This window comes from Pinus tabuliformis, chromosome 1_1 (genome assembly GCF_031772625.1).
Source record: "Pinus tabuliformis cultivar Carrire ecotype Pingquan chromosome 1_1, CPIR1, whole genome shotgun sequence".
Classification (NCBI taxonomy): domain Eukaryota; kingdom Viridiplantae; phylum Streptophyta; class Pinopsida; order Pinales; family Pinaceae; genus Pinus; species Pinus tabuliformis.
This window is the reverse complement of record NC_142297.1, coordinates 645,393,829-645,406,667: the sequence shown is the minus strand read 5'-3', so window position 1 is coordinate 645,406,667 and position 12,839 is coordinate 645,393,829. Positions and strand designations below refer to the sequence as shown.

Here is a 12,839-nt window from a genome sequence, read left to right as displayed (position 1 = left end):
AACCTATTTGGAGTTGGAGTCAGTTGGATGACTAAGAGACAACCTATAGTGGCACTTTCAACTACAGAGGTAGAATACATGGCAATCACTCATGCAAGCAAGGAAGAATTTTGGTTGCAGAGATTGTGTTCAAGTATGGGGTTAGTAAAATGAGTTATAAGGATAGACTGTGATAGCCAATGTGAAATTTTCTTGGCGATGAACCCTGCTTATAATTCAAAGACAAAGCAAATTGATGTTCAGTACGACTTTGTGACGGATATGGTTAAGGATAAAAATATGTTGTTGGTAAAGGTAGACACTTTGAAGAATACTATAGATACATTGATGAAGTCTATGAGCACTGAGGAGTTTCCTTGGTGTAGAGAAACACTGGGTGTTACAGCGATGGACCAATGACTAAGCTCTATTGAGCCCCCCCGTGGAAATAAAACAACAAGTGGGAGAAAGTTGGGTTTGTGTTATATTATCTCCATGACTAGTCCCATGCGTGAAGTCAGGGGTTTAGAGGGGGTTGGCCATCTATCCCTTCGTTGCGTCGGGCATAGCGGGGGCTGATCGCTCCCCTGCACGGGTTCTAGGGCAGCACCCCCAAAAATTATTTTTGGACCCTATATTAGGTAGGTGGACCTACATATGGTTTTGTGCATGGCTTTTGCACATGGTTTGGGGCATCGTGGTTTTCTGCCAATGGTATTTTGTAGATCCAGTAAAGGGAACTACAGTTACGTTCTAATCCAGGATTAATGTATTGGGGTTTATGAATGCTTCGACATATATATATATATATATATATATATAGTAACATTGAAAGAAATATAATGAAAAATCAATCTGGTAGTCCCAATTTTGGGATCCAGGGGAAATTTCTGTATATCTATTTTATGTTTTATGCTCTCGCAATTGTTTATCTTTTTTTATTTTTTAGAATTCGTATGCAGGTAAATTTGTATAGAGTTAAAACCTACATATTCCAAAACTTCTTGTTAGTGTAGACTTTCTTCTTCGATCTAAGGTTTTGACACTTCTTTGTAGATCTTGATTCCAAGATGATCTTCAATATTTTCTTTGATGCCTTTCTTGAAATTTGATCCTTGAGTGTCCCTTGATAATATGCCTTTCCTTGACTTTGTCACCTTAGCTCTAAAACATAGTTTATTTTCAACTAGTTCATTCTTGTAGTAGCATTCTCTTTCTTTTTTTACTTATTCTTTATTTCTATAAATTAGTTTAAGGACACATAAAAATCATAAAATCAACAAAATATTCAAGTTAATTAGTCAAGTGGAAATGCATAGAGGATCTACATGACATGTTCAAAGGAATTATATTTATAACATTCAGTTTGCATTATATGACATGTTCCATATTCAAAAAGTAGTATATCAACAATATGTTTGATATCATGGGAAACAAAGAGGGCTATATAAGGGTTAGTAGCATGCGTATAGGAAAGAACATTTCATGGTAATTATTGAGGAAATATAGAGGCATCAGGTCGATTATTGTTCAAGGGTAGATTAGAGGATAATATCAAAATGGGGGAAAGGGCCTGTATGTGTATGAGGTTGAAAATATTTCCACTAATCTCTAATCTCATGAACAATTCCATGAACATAAGATATCTACTCTTGTAGTGGGTTGGGAATCTAAAAACACCAAGATCAAGAGATATAAAATGGAAATAAGTTAAGTCCACTTATACCATTTATGATGAGATATAGAGACGGTGGTAGTGTTCTATAGTCAATGTCAATCAATTATTCAAAGAACATGGAATATAATTCATGGATAGAGGTAGGTTAGGATGTAATATTACCCCAACATCTCAAATAATCTCTTTGAAGACTAGAGGGGAAGTACTGGCATCAAAATTAATATATCATGTGCCCTATAGGGAGAAGTGAAAATAAATTCTGCAATAAATAAAATGGTGATTGGAATTGGTCATTTCACTACGTAAGGGAAGTTAATAAGAATGAGCATAATATTAATAGCATTGATATCGAACGTACCCATAACATACACAATGGAACCCCAACTTGGTGTAGGTATATATAAGGGCCAAATTGGTATTATATGCTTTGATAATGAGAATGAAACCATGCACAAGTAGAGGGGCACAGTAATCTCCAAAATTAAATCCAAACTATATTTATAGGCACGAAAAAAGAGAATGTCAAATTTGTTATATTTGATAAATATGCATAAACACATAACAAATATCTATATGGTATAATCTCTTACGAAAGCATCGAAAAATGTAGTAAACCAAACAAGTAAGAAAACAGAGGGATAAAGGAATTTATGTGGTAACACCTCATTGTAGGGAAACATCCACAAAAGCATATCCTTTATGCTCTAGGTAAAGTACTCAATCATATAAAGCTACATCCCCACATAAGCATTAGAGCTCATTGAATTACACTCTTGCACACTCAATAAAACCTCCTTCACCTCTATTATATATTACAAAGTGAAAGAAAAACAAATCTGATGATACCTGTGGGGAAAAACCTTTTAAAAATATCGTGAGTTGTTGAAGAATAAATTGGTCAAAAGACCACAAAACAATTATTAGTACACTCTAACAAATCCACATCTCTCTAATAACATGTAACTCCTCTATATATATTGTGCCACATAGATCTAAGTCACCACAATTAAATTGTAAGTGAATAAACAATTGTGTAAGTGTTATTGCAAAGGAAAAGCATGCTCTAGATTAAGATTCAATAGGTGGTAGTATATTGAGAATGTTTAGTTTGGATGACCTTTCTACAAGCTTTAGAGATTCTAAGAAATCATTTCAATAAAGGAAAATTATATCCAGTCTCATGAGAAAATTCTCAACATGCCTAAAAGTGACAACCTCATGCCATGAAATGAAAAAAGGATATTCAAGCATAGTTTCAAAAGGTGATTCTAATTGGAGAATCACTAGATTTTTAAACTCAAATTTTATATCTTCAAAACTTAGTTTAGCTCTAGTTCCTTTTATACCTTCTAAATTAGGAAACTTGGATCATGGTTGAGGTATATATTTATTTTGATAATAAATTCATGGCATAGAATTTTTGCCACTGTAGGTTTTAATCCCGTACATAAATTACGTAAATACGAATTCTAAGAACAAAAAATAAACTATGTGAGAGCATAACACATAAAACATAGAAATTGATGTTGACACAACTTCATGAAATGAATGTGGAAATGGTTGAATTCTCCTAGAGGAGAAAATTGCGGACACAGACGATTGGGGTTACGGCATCGAGCCCGGGGACTGAACCTATTGCTAGGACCTGAGAACAACAGGAGGAAGAATTCGTCACAGTTTAAGGTTCATTCGCGGCTTGCTCAAGTTATTCTTTAGCTATTTTCGGTTTTGGACAGTCGAGTTCATTTGTTTTCCCCTAGATGATTTTTGGTCCCCCACCGACATACCTGCAGGAAGCTATCAACTCGGTTTCTTGACAGTTATGGAGGACAAAGACATTTTTTCCGTGGGTTCTTCGGAACATCTGCTGATATGGCCTCAGACCGGGACAACAGTAGATGATTATTTAACATTTTAGCACGAACTTGCTACAGAGGTCGATGCCCTACCTTCACTCTCTTGGCAGCATATACCCTCTATCTCGATTGCTCCAGAAGCAATGGCCATTCGGGAATACATAGGCCCTCAACCTCTAAGGGAACGCTTATCGGAGGTCTATTGCAGGCAAGCGCCAGACACACGGACCCTAGGGCTGGGTTTCGGTTCATATCTTGCGGGGATTGAGTTGGATAAACCCTTGGAAGGGTTTTTCTCTTGCACCAGATAGCAGGGCGCCAGTCCTTTCTGCTCCATAAGACTCGGGGAACCCTCCACAGGGCAACTTCATGGGAATAGACATTATCTTAGGGTATTTCGACAATCTAAAGGCAAAAGGACCATTGGCAGGGAAGATGGTCTGGAGGATAGGGTGGCGGCAGACTTGAACAACAAACAAACAGGGATTTCAAAAAGAAAAAAGTGCCTCCCTCTGAGCAGCAATGAAATCTTCTTAAAATTGGCCGAAGACACTCCTTTCAGTGAGGCAATGGACTCGGCAAAAAAGGTTCTGGTTGGGCGTGTTAGAGGCAGACATTACAGCGTGGAGCGGCTTCAGAAGTGGACGATGGAGGTCTGGGGACACCATCTGTCGGAACCCCCTCGAGTACAAACCTTTGTGAGGGGTTGGTTTGCCCTGCGTTTCAAAAGCCTTGCCCACACCAATTGGGTCCTCTCTACAATATGGCACATTGATCAAGCACCAATCCTCCTTCGAAGGTGGACTCCGATGTTTGATCCAGAGACTGAAAAGGCGGGGGCTGGACTGGTTTGGGTACGACTCCCAGGTCTTCCCTGTCACTTCTGGACAGAGCAGATATTCAGACAGATTGGGGACGCCATGGGTTCGTATCTTACACATGATGAATCTTTTATCTCGACAGGAAGAATGGCTTATGCCAGAATATTAGTACACATGGACCTCTCGGGAGGGCTTCCAGAGTATATCAACATTCAGTGGAGGGATGCGGCGAGGAGGCAAATGCTGGACTATGAGGGGGTACCTTTCAGATGTAGGCGCTGCCACAAGGTGGGGCACCTTTTCAAAGATTGCCCTCTAAACAAGTGGAATAGCAGGAAGTCAGCGAGAAATTTTCCCCAGGTATCACAGGATCAGGATGCTTTGTCACATGGAGACCCAGCTAGAGAGGAACTGCCTTGTGCCTCTGAGGATTTTCATAGGATTTCTACTCCACACTCTGGGGGAACAGGCACATTATCGAGCCCTGGTTTGCGATCTGCGGAACTAGCTCAGAACACTCCGAGGAAGCGTGGTCAGCCACCTCACCGTCCTCCTCCACCAGTTCTTGGCATTGTTGTGATGGGCTCGGGTGATTCCAATACTTTGGGTATGAACTCCTTTCACTTACCCAACACACAATGCTTTTCTGATATTCATAATTCAATATCTGAATATTAGTATTGAGTCTGGGTACTGATATCCCCATGGAGTCCCCTGTTCCTAGTTTTTATGCCATCGCTCCCCCCCTCACCTCCTTCCCCCCACTCCCCTCGCGCTACTTTTCACCCCTCCTCTGCTGCCCTCGACTTCCTTGATAGTAACCTTGGTCCCAAGATACAATACCCGCTCTCGATCGAGGCATTCAGCACAAGACTAGGTTGGACTGGATATTCTCCACCCCTCACCCCCTGCAAAATCCTCTCGAGGCCATCCTTTTGAACTCAAAATCTCACAAGCACAAGATGATGTAGATATTGCTTTAGGCAAGCAATCTACTATCATTGGGGTTCTTAGAGCAAGAACAACCCCATCTAAACCCCCTCCATGAAGATTCTATCCTTCAATTGCAGAGGGCTTGCTAGACCCGGCAAAAAACTAGCACTTCGTCGGTTACTCTCTGCCGACTCTTTGGATGTCATATTCCTCTAGGAGACCTTGGGTCAATCTAGTGATATAGTTCGAACCCTTGAACAATATCTGCCAGGTTGGAGATTTTCAGGAATGGATGCACACGGTCGCTCTGGAGGTCTGGATTTGGGTTTAAATACTCGAACTATCAAAGAAATTAGCTGTTGGGGAGGACAGGGTTTTATTGGGGTTGATGTTCACTCTGCTAAGATGGGGATCCCCTTCAGAGTTATCAATATTTATGGGCCTTGCCTGAATCGCCCTGTATTCTGGGATCACCTTCTTGATTCAGAACTATTTTCGGCTGATAACCTGATAGTTGGAGGGGATCTAAATTTTTCTATAGGTCATGCTGAATCTTGGGGTCAACGAGCACAAAGGGACTCACTCTCATACTACTTCTCATCCATATTGGAACTACACCATCTGATAGACATTCTTGTTGCAAAATTACAGGCCACTTGGAGGAATAATAGGGTAGGAGATAATGGACTTGCAAGGAGGCTGGACAGATTTCTTGTCAAGGAGCAGGTTATGGATATGGGAATCAATATTAGGCAATGGGTTGGGACAGGAGGGCTCTCAGATCACTTTCCTATTTATATGGAAATGGGATGTGGAAGAGACAGGCCAAAGGGTCCTTTCAAATTCAGTTCTACCTGGCTCAAGGAGGCATCATATATTAGCATGGTCACTGATTTCTAGAAATCAAACCCTCCAAGGGTTTGAGATACAACTTCAGCTAGGTATATTCGTAACCTAACTGAGCTGAAGAAGATGTCTAAAATCTGGGCCCATCAAAAAAGACTTCAGGATGAACAATCGTTGAGATTGATTGGGAATGAACTGGAGGTATTTGAAAAAGAGCTGGGAGGGCTATACAGATCAGAGGAGCACAAGAATAACATCACATCCCTCTACTCAGCCCGTGGTAAGATTCTCAAAGAAAGGGAAGACAAATGGAGATTGAGGAGCAAAGCCATCTGGATACAGGAGGGGGATGCAAATACAAAATTTTTTCATAAATTTGCTAATGGGAGGAAAGCTATCAACACTATTTGGCAAATGAAGGATGAACAGGGAAGGACGGCAAACACTTTCCCTTAGCTTGCCTCACTTGCAAGCTCACACTTTAAAAATGCCTATAGTGACCCCAGGGAGACTAATTTAGCAGAAATTATCAGGGTTGCTCAATTGTTCCCTAGATATGTGGAGCAAGATGATGAGGAGGAATTGATACAGGAGGTCACTTTGGGGGAGTTGGAGGACACCTTAAAATGGTTCAGCAAGGACAAAAGCCCTGGACCTGATGGTTGGTCCATCGAATTTTATTTGGCATTTTTTGAGTTGATTGGACTGGATCTCCTCAGAGTTGTGGAGGAGTCAAGGGTTTCGGGACGTTTGGAAGCGGCCATTACATCCACATTCATTGCTTTAATCCCGAAGGCTCACAATCTGTCCACCTTTGATGAATTCCACCCCATCTCGCTCTGTAACTATTTGTAAAAGATAATTTCCAAAATTATAGCAAACAAATTTAAGCCTATATTATCAAAGCACATCCTGCCTAAACAATTTGCATTCCTGAATGACAGGCAAATTCATGAGGTGATTGGGACTACTCAGGAAGTATTACACACTCTCCACAAAAATAAAGGCAAAGGTATGATAATGAAGGTGGATTTATCTAAATCCTTTGGCACGGTAAATTGGTTATACCTGAGAATGCTTCTTACCCACCTTGGTTTCCCTTTTATATTCATTAAATGGATTATGGGATGCATCACTAACATTCCTTTCAGTGTATTGGTCAATGGGAGTGCATCCCCTTTCTTCTCCTCAGCTCGTGGTTTGTGTCAGGGGTGTCCTCTCTCCCCACTGTTTTTCCTCCTAATTATGGAAGGACTTGGTCGGATAATAACGGAAGAGCATAGAAGAGGCAGACTCTCTGGTATAAATATTACAGATGACTGCATGCTTACACACCTACTTTTCGTGGATGACGTGCTGATATTTCTCAATGGAAGCGTGGGGGATATAACATCGATCAGAGATATATTTTCCTTATTTCAAAAGGCCACAGGGATGATCATTAATGAAGGAAAATCTACATTGACGGTTGCAGCCTACTCACAGCACGAAATTCATTATGCCCTCCACAGATTTAACTTTACATCGATTGCTTTGGAGGAGGGGCTGAAATATTTGGGATACAAGTTAAAGCCAATAGGATACAAGATTGCAGATTGGACTTGGCTCATTGTAAAGATGGAAAAAAGGCTAAGCATATGGTACTTAAGATTCTTATCTCATGCAGGCCGTTTGACACTCACCAAGAGTGTCTTGGAAGCAACCCCGGTTTATTGGATGTATCTGGCCTAGATTCATCGGGGCATTCTGTCAAGGATACAAAATCTTTGCTACAGATTCTTATGGAGGGGTAATCAACCGAGAAGAATATATGCATGGGAAAAATGGGATGCCCTCACACTTCCAAAAAAATGGAGTGGCTGGGGACTCAAAAAGCTTGACGACTTTTCCTCAACCCTGCAAGCAAAGCTTGGTTGGCAATTGGTAGCTTCGGACAGTCTGTGGACAAGGGTGGCCTACTCGAAATATATCTCCCCTACTCATGTTCTGGAATGGATAAGAAGACCGACTAGACTCTTTACCGATATTTCAATAATTTGGAAGGATATCCTGAAAGCTTTGGACCCCATCCGCACTAGCATCACCTGGAGAATTCATTAGGGGAACAGAATATGCATTGGTATTAACCTGTGGATTGGCTATGGGAATATGCACAGATTGCCTCCAAATCTCTTATTGCACCTAAGGGAGCAGCAAGTTACTCATCTTGCACACATTGCTGATGAGATCAACTCCACATTTCTACAACAGGCATGGAAAACAAATCTTCAACTCAACATTCCTCCACCATGGCAGCAGTACTGGAGGAACTATATACGATCTCTCCTAGAGGTTCATATCTCATTGACGGGAGGTGATGACGAGATTATCTTGGCACTGCGAAATCAGGGAGATACACACCAAAGGATGGATACATTGTTCTGGCGGATCCGCAAAAGCCCCCCATCCTTCACAAGTGGTGGAAACACCTCTGGAAACTCAAGGCGCCTCCAAGATCCAAATTCTTATTGTGGTGCATTTTGAGAAATAAAATCTCAACGGGGGATAACCTAATGAAGCAATCTTTCTTTGGCCCACACTAGTGTCATTTTTGCAATAAGGATGGTGAATCTGCTTCCCACATTTTCTTGAACTGCCAAGTCATTCGCCATTTATGGGATCTTGTAACATCCGTTATCCCCACAAATTGTAACTGGCAACTAAGCACACTAGTCGATGCTTGGAACATTTGGTTTTCCTCTGTCACCCCCCTCAAATTGAGAAACCTCCCCTTTTTGTTTTGCTGGGTTGTCTGGATTTCTCGCAATCAGCTTATATTTCAAAAGTCCCCTCCTAGGTGGACTATCATTGCTGCATTGATCAAAGCGGATCATGACCTCATCCCTGATGACCCTCCCATCGCTAGAGCCCGAATCATCGCACAAGAGCTGATTGATCCCAGCCGACCCTACGCATATTTTGATGGGGCTGCTCAAGATGAAGGATGGGGGGGGGGGGGTTGCTATTCTACACCTATCTGAGAGGCACTCTTACAGTATATCCATGGGATTGAGAGGGGGCACAAATAACTTTGTTGAACTTTCAGTAGCCTCTTATATCATCCGTTTTGCTTTGGAGAAGAAATGCCATGCTCTTCAACTATTCGGTGACTCTAATATTGTCTGCGATTGGTTGAATAAGCATTCTTATTTCTGGTCTTTTTCATTGAGACACATACTAGATGAAGCATTAAGATTGATCTCCAATTTTGATTTCTTTTAATGTAATCATATCTACAGGGAGCGGAACACAGAGCCTAACCGTCTTTCCAAAGAAGGCGCGATCCAGGAGCAGGGCATCTAGTTGATCAATGAACAAATCAATGGAGAAAGCTACCAGTACTATCACAGACCCTTTATGGAAATCTTGGCTTAATCTTTGGACATTGTTTTCTGATTATTGTACATATATATTTTGCTGTTTATGAATTGTCTTGCGGCCATTATGATTGGCACTGTACATATTTTTGGTATTATCTCCTTGCATGGACCAAGATAATATTTACATAGCTGTTCGATTGTAATATTTTGGACTCCTCCTTGACTTTGTTTGGGCTACTACCTCGATGTGTCATAGGTAGTTGGATTTTATGTTTCTTTGGATCTGTTTTATATCGATAAAAATATCAGAATATGCATATGCATCTACAAAATGTAATTTCTTACTCACTAATGAAATTATGAATTTTTCCATGGGAAAAAAAAAACACATAAAACACATATACGCAGAGATTTTCCCATGGATCCCAAAATCGGGACTACCAGCGTGATTTTTCATTATGTTCCTTTCAATGTTACAATACATATATATACATGTCGAACCATCCAATACCATGGACCGAAAACCATCGCACCCAAAACCATGTGTGAAAATCATGCACAAAACCATAGGTAGGTCCACCCACCTAATATAGGGTCCAAAAAAAATTTCCCCAAGCAGCTGCCCTAACCTCATAGAGGGGGCCTAACTCAACACCCCTATGACCCCCCCGCTGTGCAGTCGATGCAACGAAGGGGGCGCTCTGCCCCCCCCCCCCCCCCCTCTAACCCCTCGGTTAACTAGGATAGCTAGTTGTGGAAAGAATATAGCCCCCCCCCCCCCCGGACCCCCCTGCAGTGAATATTTTACAGGCAGCGTTGCCACCCCATTACGAACTGGGGTCTAATGCGGTGATACCTTTGAATACAGAAGATAATCAGGCTCCACACCCAACAATTCTAATTGGAGAATCCCTATATTTTTAAACTCAAATTTTATATCTTCAAAACTCAGTTTAGCTATAGTTTTTTTATACCTTCTAAATCAGGAAACTTGGATCATGGTTGAGGTATATATATTTTGATAATAAATTCATGGCATAGAATTGTTTCCACTATAGGTTTTAATCCCGTACACAAATTATGTGCATACGAATTCTAAGAACAGAAAATAAACAATGTGAGAGCATAACACATAAAACAAATATACACTGAGATTTCCCCTTGGATCCCAAAACTGGGACTACCAACTTGATTTTTCATTATGTTCCTATCAATGTTACAATACATATATATACATGCTGAAGCATCCAATACCATGGACCGAAAACCATCGCACCCAAAACCATGTGCGAAAACCATGCACAAAACCATAGGTAGGTCCGCCCACCTAATATAGGGTCCAAAAGTTTTTTCCTTGGGGAGCTGCCCCGGACCCCATAGAGGAGGGCTAACTGCCCCCCTCAAACACCCGTGTGACCCCCTCGCTGCGTAGCCGGCGCAACGAAGGGGGCACTCCACACCCCCCCCCTCTAACCCCTTGGTTAACTAGGATAGCTGGTCGTGGAAAGAATATAACACAACCCAACAACCACATTCATCCATACAAAGGAGTTCCCTCCTTCCAACATCAAAATGTTGATGTGGACTAATGTTTAGTGTCAAACTAAGAGAGGTTTCCAAAATCTAAAGACTAATTAGCCTTTACTTGATTCGAGATAAAAATATTCTCTAGTATGTTTGCTTAGTGGCCACTAAATAAATGATCTTTATGTTCCAAATATCTAAATTCTAAATGCAATTTGAAAAGATAACAATATAATGTAGCCATATACTATGTGTCGAGATAATATTTAAGAAAAAGAGAAGAATATGTGAAGTTAGTAATTATTTTCAACCACTAAAACATGAAATGGTTCACACAATATTAATGATGAAATCTTGTAAATACAACTATTGAAATTGGGAGACCCTAAATTACAATAAAAGTTTTAATTTCACATCTACAAGTTAACAATCATTTGAAACTACAACATCAATAAATAATTGCCTTTGCATGGGAATAATATTTATGAAAGAAAAGTATTCTTACACTCAATCCAACATAAGCAAGTGCAGAATAGTTTCACACCAAAACATACGCTAGAGTAAGTCTCCAACAATAGCCAACTTGGCTTCTTAATTAAAATTGAAATTAGTTTTTCCAATTAAAAACCCTTTTCTGTGGTATCCATGTTTTTTTTTACAAAATGAGAAGAGAAAACTAGTTAGTTTGATTCCCCTTCTTACATATTTGGATCTCCTCCTTGGTTGTTCATTTCATTAACTTGGGAGGTAGATGTTTCTCATTTTTCTTTTATATAATTCACAAAAATAAAAAAATCGATGCTTCAAAAAAATTATAATGGCATGAATTTGGGTAAAATTATGGTACTTAAAACAAGCCTTGTATGTTGCAACTCTTCTTCTTTAAACTTCTCAAGCTTGGGTAACAGAGCTATAATTAATGTATTATCTTTGGTGGGGCCCTCAAAAAACCTAAAAAGGCTAGCTTCATCAACATCGAGGAGAGAATGGATGTTTCTTTTTTTCCATATATGATCTTCCAACTCTTTCAATACTTTATCTTGTAGAAATAAATTGTATTTAGGACCTTTATTGATTTACATTCTTGCATATTAAACCTATACAATATTCCCTCAACATATTTCCTCTTATTTAACCAAAGTTTCGTGTTTTCCTAATCTCTTTTAATTTCCATCCCGAAAATGAAATTTCTAACATCAAGATCCTTCAAGTCAAATATGAGAGGACAACTAAATTTTCTCTTCCTTGATGATTTCCACATTGTTTCCAATCAAGAACATATCATCCACATATAAGGCCACATAAATAAAGTGATCACCTACTAATTTGAAATACACATAGTCATAAGATTTACTCCTTGTAAAACTAAGTCCCAATTTATAAATATCAATTTTTTTATGCCACATCCTTGGAGAACGCTTTAACCCATACATGGATTTTTTTCATCTTGCAAATTGACCCTTTCTTACCTTCCACTATGAAACACTTTGGGTATTTCATGTCGATTTCTTCATTTATATCCCCATGTAGGAATGTTGTAAATTCACATCCATCTATTCTACTTCAATATCAAAAGCGACAACACCAGATAAAAGAAATCTAATAAAATTTAACTTAGCAATAAGAGAAAAAATTTCACCAAAGTCAATTCCTTCTGCCTAGCAATGAATTTTTGTTTCTAACTGAACTTTGTATTTCTCCATTTTACCTTCTACATTCAAATTAATATTAAACACCCATTTGCTTCCAATGGAATTTCTTCCATATGGAAAATCAATAAATTGATACAAATATCTTCATTAAAAATCTTAAAATTAAAAGAAATCAACTGGATTACCACAAT

General features: G+C 39.6%; 1 protein-coding gene across 1 annotated transcript; it reads left to right on the top strand.

The window, feature by feature from the left end:
• The first annotated feature begins 4,082 nt into the window (after nt 1-4,082).
• On the top strand, nt 4,083-5,012 carry LOC149215013 (uncharacterized). The gene has a single exon (XM_089389591.1). The coding sequence runs from the start codon at nt 4,083-4,085 to the stop codon at nt 5,010-5,012; it is 930 nt and encodes a 309-aa protein (XP_089245717.1).
• Nucleotides 5,013-12,839: the final 7,827 nt, after the last annotated feature.